Source organism: Vollenhovia emeryi, unplaced genomic scaffold, assembly GCF_000949405.1.
Source record: "Vollenhovia emeryi isolate VEMERY1.0 unplaced genomic scaffold, V.emery_V1.0 DF939145.1, whole genome shotgun sequence".
NCBI lineage: Eukaryota > Metazoa > Arthropoda > Insecta > Hymenoptera > Formicidae > Vollenhovia > Vollenhovia emeryi.
In genome coordinates, this window is record NW_011967221.1 from 1803328 (window position 1) to 1815335 (window position 12008).

Genomic DNA, 12008 nt, shown 5'->3' on the forward strand with positions numbered 1-12008 from the left:
GCAACCAGTGCGTCCACCTCAATCTCAGGTGCAAGGAGCGTGGGGGTTACAACAGAAGATACCGCCACAGCAGCAACAAATGGGCCTGCCGCAACATGTAGCATGGCAACAGCAACAAACGGCATGGAATCTACCACAATCGCAGATATCACAGGTTTCACCACAACAACAGCAGCAGCAGCAGCAGCAGCAGCAGCAGCAACAACAAAGAGCACAACATCAGCAGCAGCAGAAAGCTTCAAGTAAGAATTATAACATAAATAATTAAAATATTAGTGTACTAGAATATTCAGTGTATTTAAAATGTTTTCCTAATTTAACAGGATACAGCAAATTTGGTTGCTTGCACTAGTGCGCACTGAGTGCGCAACTAAGGCTTGTTTATAGTCAATTTAAGGTTTGTCTTAAACATCTCTTGAAATATTATACTTCTTAGCCAGTAAAATGATCTGTACAGCATCTGTACGGATTGTTGTTTTGACTAAATAGTTTCGAGCATTTAAGATGACCGTTAGTGTGCATTCAGCGCATATTAGTGCAAACAACCAAATTCGCTAACAGTCGATTTTAAAAGATCCACAGCTTTTTTAAATTTGCTATTTTACTTATTCATTAATGTACTTGAAAAGAAAGTTTTTATTAATTACTTTTATTAACTTATTAATTATAACGTACACATAAGGTATTTTGCGTTTTATATTGGAATAACATATTAGACTTAAATATATAAAACACCTCTGGTAAAATATTTATTTTTTACTTATTTTATTTTAATATCTTTGCACAATAATGAGAACAATTGAAGTGAACAAAAGATACAGTTTTATTTTTTTTATTTTCTTTATCTTTTGAAACGAATTTAGAAGATATGATGACTGTAAAATTGTCCCTCTTAAATAAAATAATTGTATAATATATCTCCTTTAGATATTTTTTTATTAAAGTGGGACGTTATGTATAATGTGTACGCATGTATGTTAATAATATATACATATGTATGTATGTACTTTTTTTTTATAGTTGATATTGGTGCTTCTGGTGATCATCGACAAGTACCAGGTGGTAATGGTATGCAACAACAGCAACCATCAAGTAGTAGAGCTCTTGAGGTATGATCATATATGTATACATATATGTATACAGGGTGTCTTATTTTAAATTATCCACGCAAATATCTCGAAAGATATGAAAGATACAGAATAACGTTTCAAACCAAAGTTGTTCGGTTCGAAGAGGGACATAAGGTAGTGCCATTGACTTGATCTTGGATAGTCATTTGAAGATCACGTGAAGGTTACCTTCATTTTTTAAAATGGAACCCCCTATTGTTTATTATACTACTTAATCTTATTCTACTAATTAATATAAACAACTTTCCGTATCTTTCATATTTTTTCGAGATATTTGCGTGGATCATTTAAAATAAGACACCCTGTATATCTAATTTTTTACAATTACATGTATGCATGTATGTTTAATAAAATATCTATTACAAACAGATATCATATATGTATATTGCGCTTTCAACTTATTTAGTTGTTAATGTTTTTCCAGCTTTCTCAGCTTGGTGCGACAGCTCCATTCTATTCAGAAGAATCTGAAATGCCAAAAATGACATCTGCTCAATTGAAATTATATCACGAAATGATTCCAAAAAGAGCAAACCCTCAACAGGGAGGAAGAAATGGGAGGCCGACCCAAGTTTTAACGAATATGTTTAAAATTATATTCAACGATAAATTCGTAACCAACGCAGTTCATTATGATATTGTTATTAAGCCTCACAAAGAGTCCACAAGTAGGGAGCAAAAGAAAGAAATCCCACTCCCCAAAGCTTTGTGCAGAGGTATTTTCGAACAATGTAGAGAACAAAATTTCAATCACAGATATCCAGCATTTGATGGGAAGAAAAATGCATATAGCGCAAATGATCTTCCCTTTGGCGAAGTAAGTAACATATGTTAATTGTAATATAATGTATCATATTAGAAACATAACATTGTTTGATCGAAATCTTAATCTTTCGAGATAAGCAACAACTACAAAGAGAATACATTTTTCATAACATATATATATATGTATATTATTATTCTGTATAGTCTTTTGGGACTATTGTTGAACATACAAATAAAGATGGCCGAAAAAACAAGTATATAATTGAAATGCGGAAAGTGGCTACAGTTGACCTAAGCTGGATAAAGAATTTCAGACCTGGTTTTGCAGCAAATAGAGATCAAGCCGCTACACAAGTCTTGGATATAATTATGCGTCATGCACCTGAATTACGATTTATTAACGTAAGCAATGAACAGTACTTTCATAATTTATAATAGAATTTTAATTTAATAGTACTAATTTTTATATAATTATAAAAAAACACCGAGTTTTCGAAAAAAAATCGCATATTAGAAGAGTTCTTGCATATTGTTTTATATTAACGTAAACTTTTTCAATGTATTGCAAACTTATATTTATACTGTCATGTAATTACAGAAAATTATATAAACATAGAATAAATGTACATAAAGCGTAATATGAAATATATTTTATTACAGATTGGAAGATCAATCTTCTGGGATAATCAGAATAACTGGCCACCATTAAGTGATGGCGTATGTCTAGCGCGTGGTGGATTTATGTCCGGTGTAATTGGATGGAAACCATACTTAAATGTAGATGGTAAAATATTCACATTAATTGATAAATAAGAAATACTTTCAAAGCATTTGTAACTTAAATCAAAAACTACAACAAATATCATTATCTATAATCTCTTTTGTAATACTTGCATTTTATTTAGTTTCTCATAAAGGATTCGTCACATCGCAGAAAGTACTTTCGTATTTAGCTGAAGTTTTACGGATCGACGAGCGAAGAATTACTTATGAAGACGTGATGGAAGAATGGACGCTTGCTACTATAAATAGTTTTTTGAAGGGTTTAAAAGTGTCTTACGAAATACCCAATTTCTCAAAGCGAACGCACCGCATAATTCAGTTAAGTCACAAGACTTGTAACTCAACTTTCAACCAGGGCGATAGAGAGACTGGACAAGTCAAAACACTTACAATACAAAGTTACTTTTTAAAAGAAAAGAGATACAAGATCCAAAGACCTGACTTGCCTGCTGTTCATGTGAACACAAAGGCCGACGGAACCGAAATTTTGCTGCCTATCGAGGTGCGTAAGCTGTGTTATATTTGCTAGAAATGTAAAATAACAAAATTAATTAAGAATATCCTTATTTATAGTTATGCACTATTATGCCTAATCAAGCAGTTAGAAGGATGAATGAATCTCAAACCAGTGCCATGATCAAGCAAACAGCAACAGATGCAATGACACGTAAAGACAGAATACTACATGCGGTAAGACAGTTTTCATTTGTGTATTGAATATATTCTGTTGTTATTTATTACATTATATATTTACAGTTCCAACAAATAGGAGTCAACGACAATCCCGTAATGGCTCAAGAATTTCATCTATCTGTCAGCCCTGAAATGGAAAAGGTAGCGGCTAGAATTTTATCTCCTCCAGATTTGAGATATAGAGATCCTAACCGCCCGGTAGAAGTGAGGAAAGGAACGTGGAATTTGCAACAACATTTTAATGAAGCCAAACATTTGGAGAATTATTCATGGACTATTGTAAATTTGAGTGGAAAAGCAATTGACCCTCTTATGCAAACTTTCTCTCAAACATTGCAGAGCACTGGTTAAGTATAGAAAATGGAAATTAAGATTATGATTTTTAAATATATTTTTCGAAGATTTCTAAAAAGTATAGTGTATTTGTTAATTGTTATTTCATGAAGAAATTTATCACGGTGCGGAATTTATCACTGTAAATTTACATTTTTGGCGAATTGTAATTTTAACTCATGCTATACACAGATTATATGTATTTGTATATTATGTTTTATGTTATATTGGTTATGTAATATGTAAGTGGTTTTTTTAGCACGTGATGTTGGTATGAATATTGGACAGCCCCTTACTCCACTTAAAAGTTTTAGACTGAATAATTTAAATGATATCACGAAGTACTTCAACCAGAATAGCAAATTAAAATTAATAGTAGTTATCATACCTGATGGTACAGACATAATGTATGGTATGTAACTTATTTTATATCACATTTCTCGTTCTGAATATAAATCGATCTAATACTATTTCTTATTATCTCAGGTAAAGTAAAGAAGATTACCGAGATGGAAGTAGGTGTTTTGACACAGTGTTTGAAGTTTAAAACCTTAAAAAAACTAGACTCACCCAGACCACAGTTTGCGACAGTAAAAAACATACTACTAAAAATTAATTCCAAACTAAATGGCATCAATCATACATTTACTAAAATGTAAGTGAATAACCTTTAACCTATCATTTTATTCAAATTATTACCTATAATCTCAAGTAAAACTTTTTTTGTTTTCTCTCTTAGGCCATTTTGTTTAAATGAACCTTGTATGCTTGTTGGTGCTGATGTGACTCATCCATCTCCGGATTCTAAAAATATACCATCCGTAGCAGCGGTTTGTATAATTATTCAACACACACATACATTAAAGGAGTAATATAGTAAATAATACATATATGACATGAGATGCTACTATTTTAGGTTGCAGCAAATAATGATAAGTCAGCCTTCCGATATAATGTTGCACTTAGACTTCAACAACCCAAAGAAGAAATAATTAGGGATCTTAAGGCCATAATACAATCACAACTTGCATTTTATGTACGTGAAACAAATTGTGTCCCGAAGAGAATCGTCTATTATCGGTATGTTATTAGTAATATTGAATGTTGTATGAAAAGTTAAAAATACATTTTTTATATAGGAAAGTCTCCTATTATAAGATATTATAAGATATGTAGGATCCTAATGTGGGATAGCGGGGTTTCTGTTAAATGTATAGCCATCATTGGTTGATTCCACCATGAATTTATTGCCCTTGGAGCGAAATTTGTTTAGTGGAAAATTTATTGTTAGGTTGTGTAATTACTGTAAAAGATGAGTTGTGATTGAATTTGAGTTGAAAACCTGCTATCTCATATTAGAAACCTACCTCATAATAGAGAATTTTCCTTTATATAAAGGGAAACTCAGTGTTAAACGCAAAATAAATAAGAAACGTATACAGATTGTCCTGAAATTCGTGGATAATAAAATTGCAGTACGAAAGTGAAAAACTAGGTGATAAAAATGCATGCTTTTTTTTTATAAAGTACGTTTTAAGTACTTAAGGGTTTAAAATATAACCAAACGCACACACATAAGCGTGGGGTAATGAGTCGTCTTTCTGTATATTGTAATAGTAATAGATGTCAAACGCATCACAAATCACCAACAGATGACAGATGACTCTTTAACCAATGCTTATGTAATTGCTTGCATTTCAAACCCTTATATAGAAAAACTACTTAAAAGTGGTATGTATTTCCATCACTTAATTTTTCACGAACTTTTGCGCTGTAATCTTTTCTTTGAGTTTCGGGACACTGTATAAAGACTCGATTTCTTTTCTTTTTACAAAGGCATATTTATACATTTTAACACATTAGTTCCATATTTATATTAATATCTAGAGACGGAGTCAGCGAGGGGCAACTTGCACAAGTTATGTTTCATGAAATAGAAAAAATTAAAGCGGCCATTAAAGAGTTCACGCATGATGGTAGAAAGTATAAAATTGAAATTACCTGTTTAGTCGTTCAGAAGAGACACCACATACGTCTCTTCCCAGTTAATCAAAGAGATACATATGATAGAAATTATAATGTACAAGTGGGTACAATTGTCGACACAACTATTACTCATCCCGACCATATTGATTTTTATCTTGTATCACATGCGAGTATTCAGGTAGGTCGATAGATTTTGTAAAAATAAAATACATTTGTAACTATAAAGGATTTATTCTTAAGAAACTGTTAGAAAACGTGTTAAGAAATTGTTAGGAATTAAATATATTAATGACAAAATTTTCACAATCGTTACAATGATCAGTAGTGATTATAGCAATAGTTAATTTGTAATAATCATAGTAATTTACTTTAAGAAGCATATTTCTCCAATCAAATGAAGTTTATTTGACATGTGATGTTTATGATTATGTTATAAATGTAGGGTACAGCGAGGCCTACAAAATACAGATGCATTTACAATGAATCTAAGTTTACCGAAGATCAGCTTGAGGAATTGACTTTTTATCTTTGCCATATATATGCCCGCTGTGCAAGATCTGTAAGCTATCCGGCACCAACTTATTATGCACATTTGGGAGCTTACCGTGGAAGAGCCTTGCTACAAGGGTAAGCAATCAATTATGGTATAAATCTGATATTAATTACGATCACGATCTCTAAAATATTTTTTCCATTTGCTAGGGGCGTAAGTGTCAACTTGAACAATTTGGGTCACGAACAGAGACAGTTTGTAATAAAGATGAATGACATAGGATCACCTATGTTTTTTGTTTAAACAAATATTCATGATTTCAAAGATTCATATTTCGTTATTTTTCTCTTTTGTCTGTGTATTCTGATTTAACTGTATGATGATCGAAAATATGAAGCAACAAAAAAGGAAAAAAATGAAATATTTATATTTTTCATTTAAAGAGATATTCACGATTTCAAAGATTCATATTTTATAATTTTTCTTTTTTATCTGTGCATTATGGCGAGGGTGGGTTTACTAAGGACTACCGCTCTCCGGAGAGAAGTGGCGACTATTTAAAAGTATAAGGCAACAAAAAGAAAAGTAATTAAATATTTATAATAAACAATCTACAGGTATGGCCAACCTTTTTCGATTCAATATTTTCAAATTTTCTGCAGGCTGAAACAATCTTAAAAACGATGATATTTAAAATTTTTTCAGAAAAATACTGAAGTTATTTTTAATATTAAATTTAAGCATTAAAATAAAACTAGTTTTCGTTTCTTTTAAATTTTTATTTTTTAAAACATCGTGGACTGTAGATGACTAATTTGTATAATTTCTGTAACCATTTTTCTTTTTGTTGCTTATGAGTTTATAATTGTAGAATAATAATTATATTGCTTGATAAAATCCATACAAATGGTGTAATATTAATCATGTTATATCTATGCTAGAATTTTCTGTACTAATATAAACTGCACTGTTCTTTGTCAACACTGGCCCAAATTAATGATGTAGGGCCGACAACTTTTGCTAGACATAGAGTACCGCATTTACTATTGCATCTAAGGCCTTGACTCATTCTCACTGCAACGGTATAGCATTATCAAGTGTATATTTTTATAAGTGTACATTATACATATGTATACGTATGTGTAAACACATGTACTTGATTTCTCGATTTCATTAAATTTTAGATGCAATGAGAATGATTTAAAGCCTAAATAAAGTAGCAGATACAATATGGATATTATGTATGTCTATAATACGGTATAGGTATATGTATATGAGTGTTGCAGTATGTAAAAAGATTAATTTCTGTTGACGCTACTTTATTTGGTAAGTTTATACATCATTATAATATATAATAATTTCGCACCACTGTATATGCATAGAAATAAATTTCTTTATTAAAGTGTATAATAAAAAAAATAAAAGTTTGCGTTCACAACTATAACTTGCTTTTGAAATTTCTATTTATAGTAATTATTAAAAATTGTCTTAGCCCGGCCTACCGTTCAGTTCGAGCGCGTGATGTAACCGCCCGGCGATTGATATTGCTATGCGCACGGAAAGTTGTTTATCGCAATCTGCAATGGTATTTTAATGTGGGTAAATGTTCACAATATATGTTTTCAGCAATTGTAGCACATGATGTTTACCATCAAACGTAGCGAGCTTATTAACTTTTTTAACAAGGTATTCAATAACTTTTCTGTAAGAGCAGAATTTTCGCATACGTTTCTCGGAATAAATTCAAGAATCGAGCCTCTGGTTTCGACTGCCAACGAAAATCGCGCGTCCATTCCGTTGAGCATTTAGCAGGGAGCTTGCATAAGCATATACATAACGAATTTGATTGGTGACCATTTCCTCGTGCATTTGCTTATAGACCAATCGAATTCGTTATGCATATGCTGACGCACTTATGCAAAAGTGTGTGCTCTCCCCGCTTTCGACTTTATGAGGATCGGGTAGACGCGTGCGCAGAGGGAGTGAAACGATCGACAACTCCGAACTCCGGCTCTCCGGCCCGGCGTCGAGTTTGTTGTCATCGCGCGAGATTCGACGTTCGACCTGCGTTCCGAGGATTCCGGTTTGAGATTCACTCTGCAGAACATACATTATGGCTGTCTGACAATCGTTCTAACGCTCCGTCGGATACGAAGGGACGTACATACATACTAGCTCGCAAGTATCGCGACCCGCTGCAAAACAGCTATACTTTTAGGTTACGACGCACTCTGATTTGTTGATATCTAAATCGTCTGTCATCGTCGAAGTGACTCCGGTTTTCCGTTTGTTCTTGTAGTATTTTGCGAATACGCACGTAACATGCTTCTAAAAGAAATGTGCAACAACGCCTAGAGGTGACGTCGACGAGTACCAAAATGAGTAAGATGTGTAAGCCTGCGGCTGCTAAGAGCAGAAGTTTAGGAAGTTGCCAACAAATTTCGAAGGCCCACACTACAGAACATAAGGTACTACAATTTTGTCTAATGCAGCTCCGTGATCAATTTCATATTTTAATGAATTTTTCAAGATGGTCTAAAAAGAGACCGAAACGTCTGTTTGTAATTTTAATATTTTGTTATCACACTAAAACCTTGTCGTGGCTCACGGCTCTTTTAATTCCATCCGATTGTATTATTCGTCGGAGACTGAAATACTCGTTAATGAATTTTTATTATTTTTACAAGCCGCATGTCGCAAAGGCTCCTTCCGAGCAAGTGATACTGCTCAGTCCAGGCGATGAGATAGCATTGGCGATAACAAGGAATAAAGGTAAAAAGCGTACTTCACCCGTAGCAAGTTTTAGCCCTGGACAGAAAGCTGAAAAGAAAAGATCTACTACTAACGAGAGTGAACCTCCGAAACAAAACTGGGTCAATGTTCTTACGCATAATTCAATGCCTATAACAAAGGATAAGCCTTCTAAACGTAGTGAAGATAGAGAAACCATAAAGAATACAAATACTAAAAAGCAACAGAAAAGTACAGTCAAACATCCCGTAAGTGTTATATGTCGTATACACTTTATGTTCACGTACACACACACACTAAATATATGATTTTATACAAAAACTATCTTTCCAGATGAAATCAGGGGAGAAACATTCAAAAGCATGCTGTCCAGCATCTTCAGTTCTCGTTAAGGATTCTGCTGTACAATATCCTGAAATATATAATCCCAAACTTACTGAATTTAATTCAACAAGTTATACACTTGTTAAGGCAAACATGCTAGCTTTAATAAAACAGCTACAAGATTTAGTTAATAAGAAGGATAAGAGAATATGTGAGATATTTGCCGCAATAGAAGAAATATTGCAGAAAATACCGGTAAGCTTTGTAAAATCACTATCTTTCTCTGAGGTATTAATATCACTCTAATTTATATTTTTAAGCGTACACATTTTATAAGTTTTATTAATTTATAAGTTAAATTTTTCTAGTACTTTTATATTATCATTGAACAGACTGATTAAAAAAACAATAACTGATTGTTGTTTATTTTTGCAGGATCTAGAAACCAAAGAAGATTCCAATGCAGCTTCATTAAAGGACTCTAATAAAACAATGAATGCCATGCGTGAATCATTCATGTTTGAACGAGAAAAATTGCAAAGGTTTGATATAATATGTCAAGAAGCACAAATAAGAAGAAATTAATACTAATACTAATTTTTGGTTTTTAAATCAGTAAAATTCTAAAGCGAAATGAACAACTAGAGGAAGCTGATCAAAAATATTCAAATTTAGAATCTCGTGCAAAGATACTTGCGCATCAATTGGATGAAGCAACTCGTGAAAAAAGCGATATGACATCAGTGGTCACTAAGTTAAGACAACAAATTGAAAACGACGAAAGAATCATTACAGATTTAAGGACAGATCTGAATACACAAACGAAACTTGCGGAGAAAAATTTCCTTGATAATAAACGTCTAACGATGGAAATAGATAAACTTTCAGTATTATCTGCTTATAAGGAAACACAAATTAGCAATTATCGAAGTACAGTAAAGTATGTACATATTATACTATTAATGATACTTATATTTAAAAAAAATTACTAATTGGTAAATGTGTTGTTGTGTAAATGATGCAAATTGCACGACAATCGGTTAATATATTGGTAAAATTAAAAACATGCATACTCTACCCGTTTAATTCACATATGTTTCCCATTTATATTACAGAGAGCTACAAAATCAGATTGCAAAACAGTTGACAAAACTGAATGAAATATGTATGAAAGAAGGAAGTATAAGTCCTACAATATCAATTGTCAATACAGGACGCGCATGTTCGACTCCTACCTCAAGTTTTTCTGATGACTCCAATAAATCGCCTGATTTATTGAACGTTGTTTCAATGAATTCCATTTCTGACAAACATACTCTAAAACAAGACGCGCCTGTCAAAGATGATTTCGTTAGTTTACTTGATGGAGAATCGTCACATTCAGTAATGCCGGATCAAAATGAAGGTGCGTCCGTTTGGTGAATTTACTCAAGTGCTATTAAATAAATTGAATGTTATTTTTAATTTGTATTAATGTTTATGAATAAAGGATCAACAATGGAAAGTAATAACGAAAATAATACTGTTGTTTACCAACCTGTGGACAGGAACGATGTGACTGCGAAAAAATCCTTGCGTCGAAAAGAAAATGATATATACGAAATTAGAAAACTTAAGGAAAAACAGAATGACAACGCCAAAAATTTGTTTCTTAATGCGTCGAAAGCTCTTGAAAGCATTGTGTCTACCAAATCAACAGTTTCTGACACAAGAAAGCAAGGCGATATGCAAAATAGAAAACCTGTTAATGTACCCAGTCCATTACAGGACTGTCCACAACCTGATTGGAGCGACAGCAGTTTACCTAGCGTTAGTACAGTCTCCAACTTGGATACTGCGCCTTCGAATGATGTTAAATAATTGTATACTTAAAGTTGAATGATGGCTAACACTGGATTATCAAACATCCCATGTGGGAATTTTAGCATAATTCCTATTCCGAAAATTGACTGAACATGTACATAGTTTTTATATCTCGTTGCAATACTGTGATAAACTCTCATGGTGCACATTTTACTTAAATAACGAAACTACTTGGTCGCGATTTATTTAAACATTATTAAACACAATTTGCACATACATTCCTCTTAAAGCAAAATTGTAATATATATCTTGCACAAATATTGTCAAATTTTCACGTTGTTTTATATTGTTTAACGCTAAGACATAAATTTAATAAGATCGTAAAACTCAAATTGTAAAAGTAGACAGTCAAAAATATATTTTTCTGTAAATATATAAAACTTTTATTTGCAAATTCGCTTGTAGCTCTCACGGTATCGAGATTTTGACATATAACCTGTATTATTACGAATTAACTATGCATATAATATGTTTCAACATATACATTTGCTTTACGGAGAACAGGTCACGAATATAAATTTTACGCACACAAGAGAACAAGATGTGTATATATATAGATATATATATATTTTTTTATCACATATGTATATATACAAGTAAAGTATAATACTTATAATATTTTGTAAGTCTTAATAGGATTAAAAGGGAACATTTTAATACACGTAAAACATTCATCAGCTTTGCATGAAGACGTCTTGAAATACATTTTATATTCGTGTTTTCCAGTAAGCGTGTGGTATGTAAACTTTTCCTCTGTAAACATTCGATTTTTTCTCTTTTCCTTTTATTTTTTGACGGCTTCTAATGACCGAGAACTTTCTAACGGCTAGTAACATTACGAACACAGTCCCAACGATTCGACGCGCGTAAAATGAGTAACGATAAAC

General features: G+C 32.4%; 2 protein-coding genes across 2 annotated transcripts; both read left to right on the top strand.

Annotated features, from left to right (window-relative positions):
- Nucleotides 1–6: 6 nt before the first annotated feature.
- Nucleotides 7–6841, top strand: LOC105566349 (protein argonaute-2-like). The gene is made up of 15 exons (XM_012020269.1): nucleotides 7–242; nucleotides 1021–1109; nucleotides 1555–1947; nucleotides 2100–2297; nucleotides 2556–2679; nucleotides 2801–3180; nucleotides 3252–3368; nucleotides 3435–3717; nucleotides 3964–4116; nucleotides 4191–4359; nucleotides 4444–4534; nucleotides 4621–4784; nucleotides 5592–5868; nucleotides 6133–6317; nucleotides 6393–6841. The coding sequence occupies exons 1-15, from the start codon at nucleotides 80–82 to the stop codon at nucleotides 6484–6486; spliced, it is 2880 nt and encodes a 959-aa protein (XP_011875659.1). The 5' UTR covers nucleotides 7–79; the 3' UTR covers nucleotides 6487–6841.
- A 1061-nt stretch (nucleotides 6842–7902) lies between these two features.
- On the top strand, nucleotides 7903–11789 carry LOC105566350 (uncharacterized protein PFB0145c-like). The gene is made up of 8 exons (XM_012020270.1): nucleotides 7903–8401; nucleotides 8483–8651; nucleotides 8871–9182; nucleotides 9268–9513; nucleotides 9694–9800; nucleotides 9875–10198; nucleotides 10374–10663; nucleotides 10748–11789. The coding sequence occupies exons 2-8, from the start codon at nucleotides 8562–8564 to the stop codon at nucleotides 11116–11118; spliced, it is 1740 nt and encodes a 579-aa protein (XP_011875660.1). The 5' UTR covers nucleotides 7903–8401; nucleotides 8483–8561; the 3' UTR covers nucleotides 11119–11789.
- The last annotated feature ends 219 nt before the right edge of the window (nucleotides 11790–12008 follow it).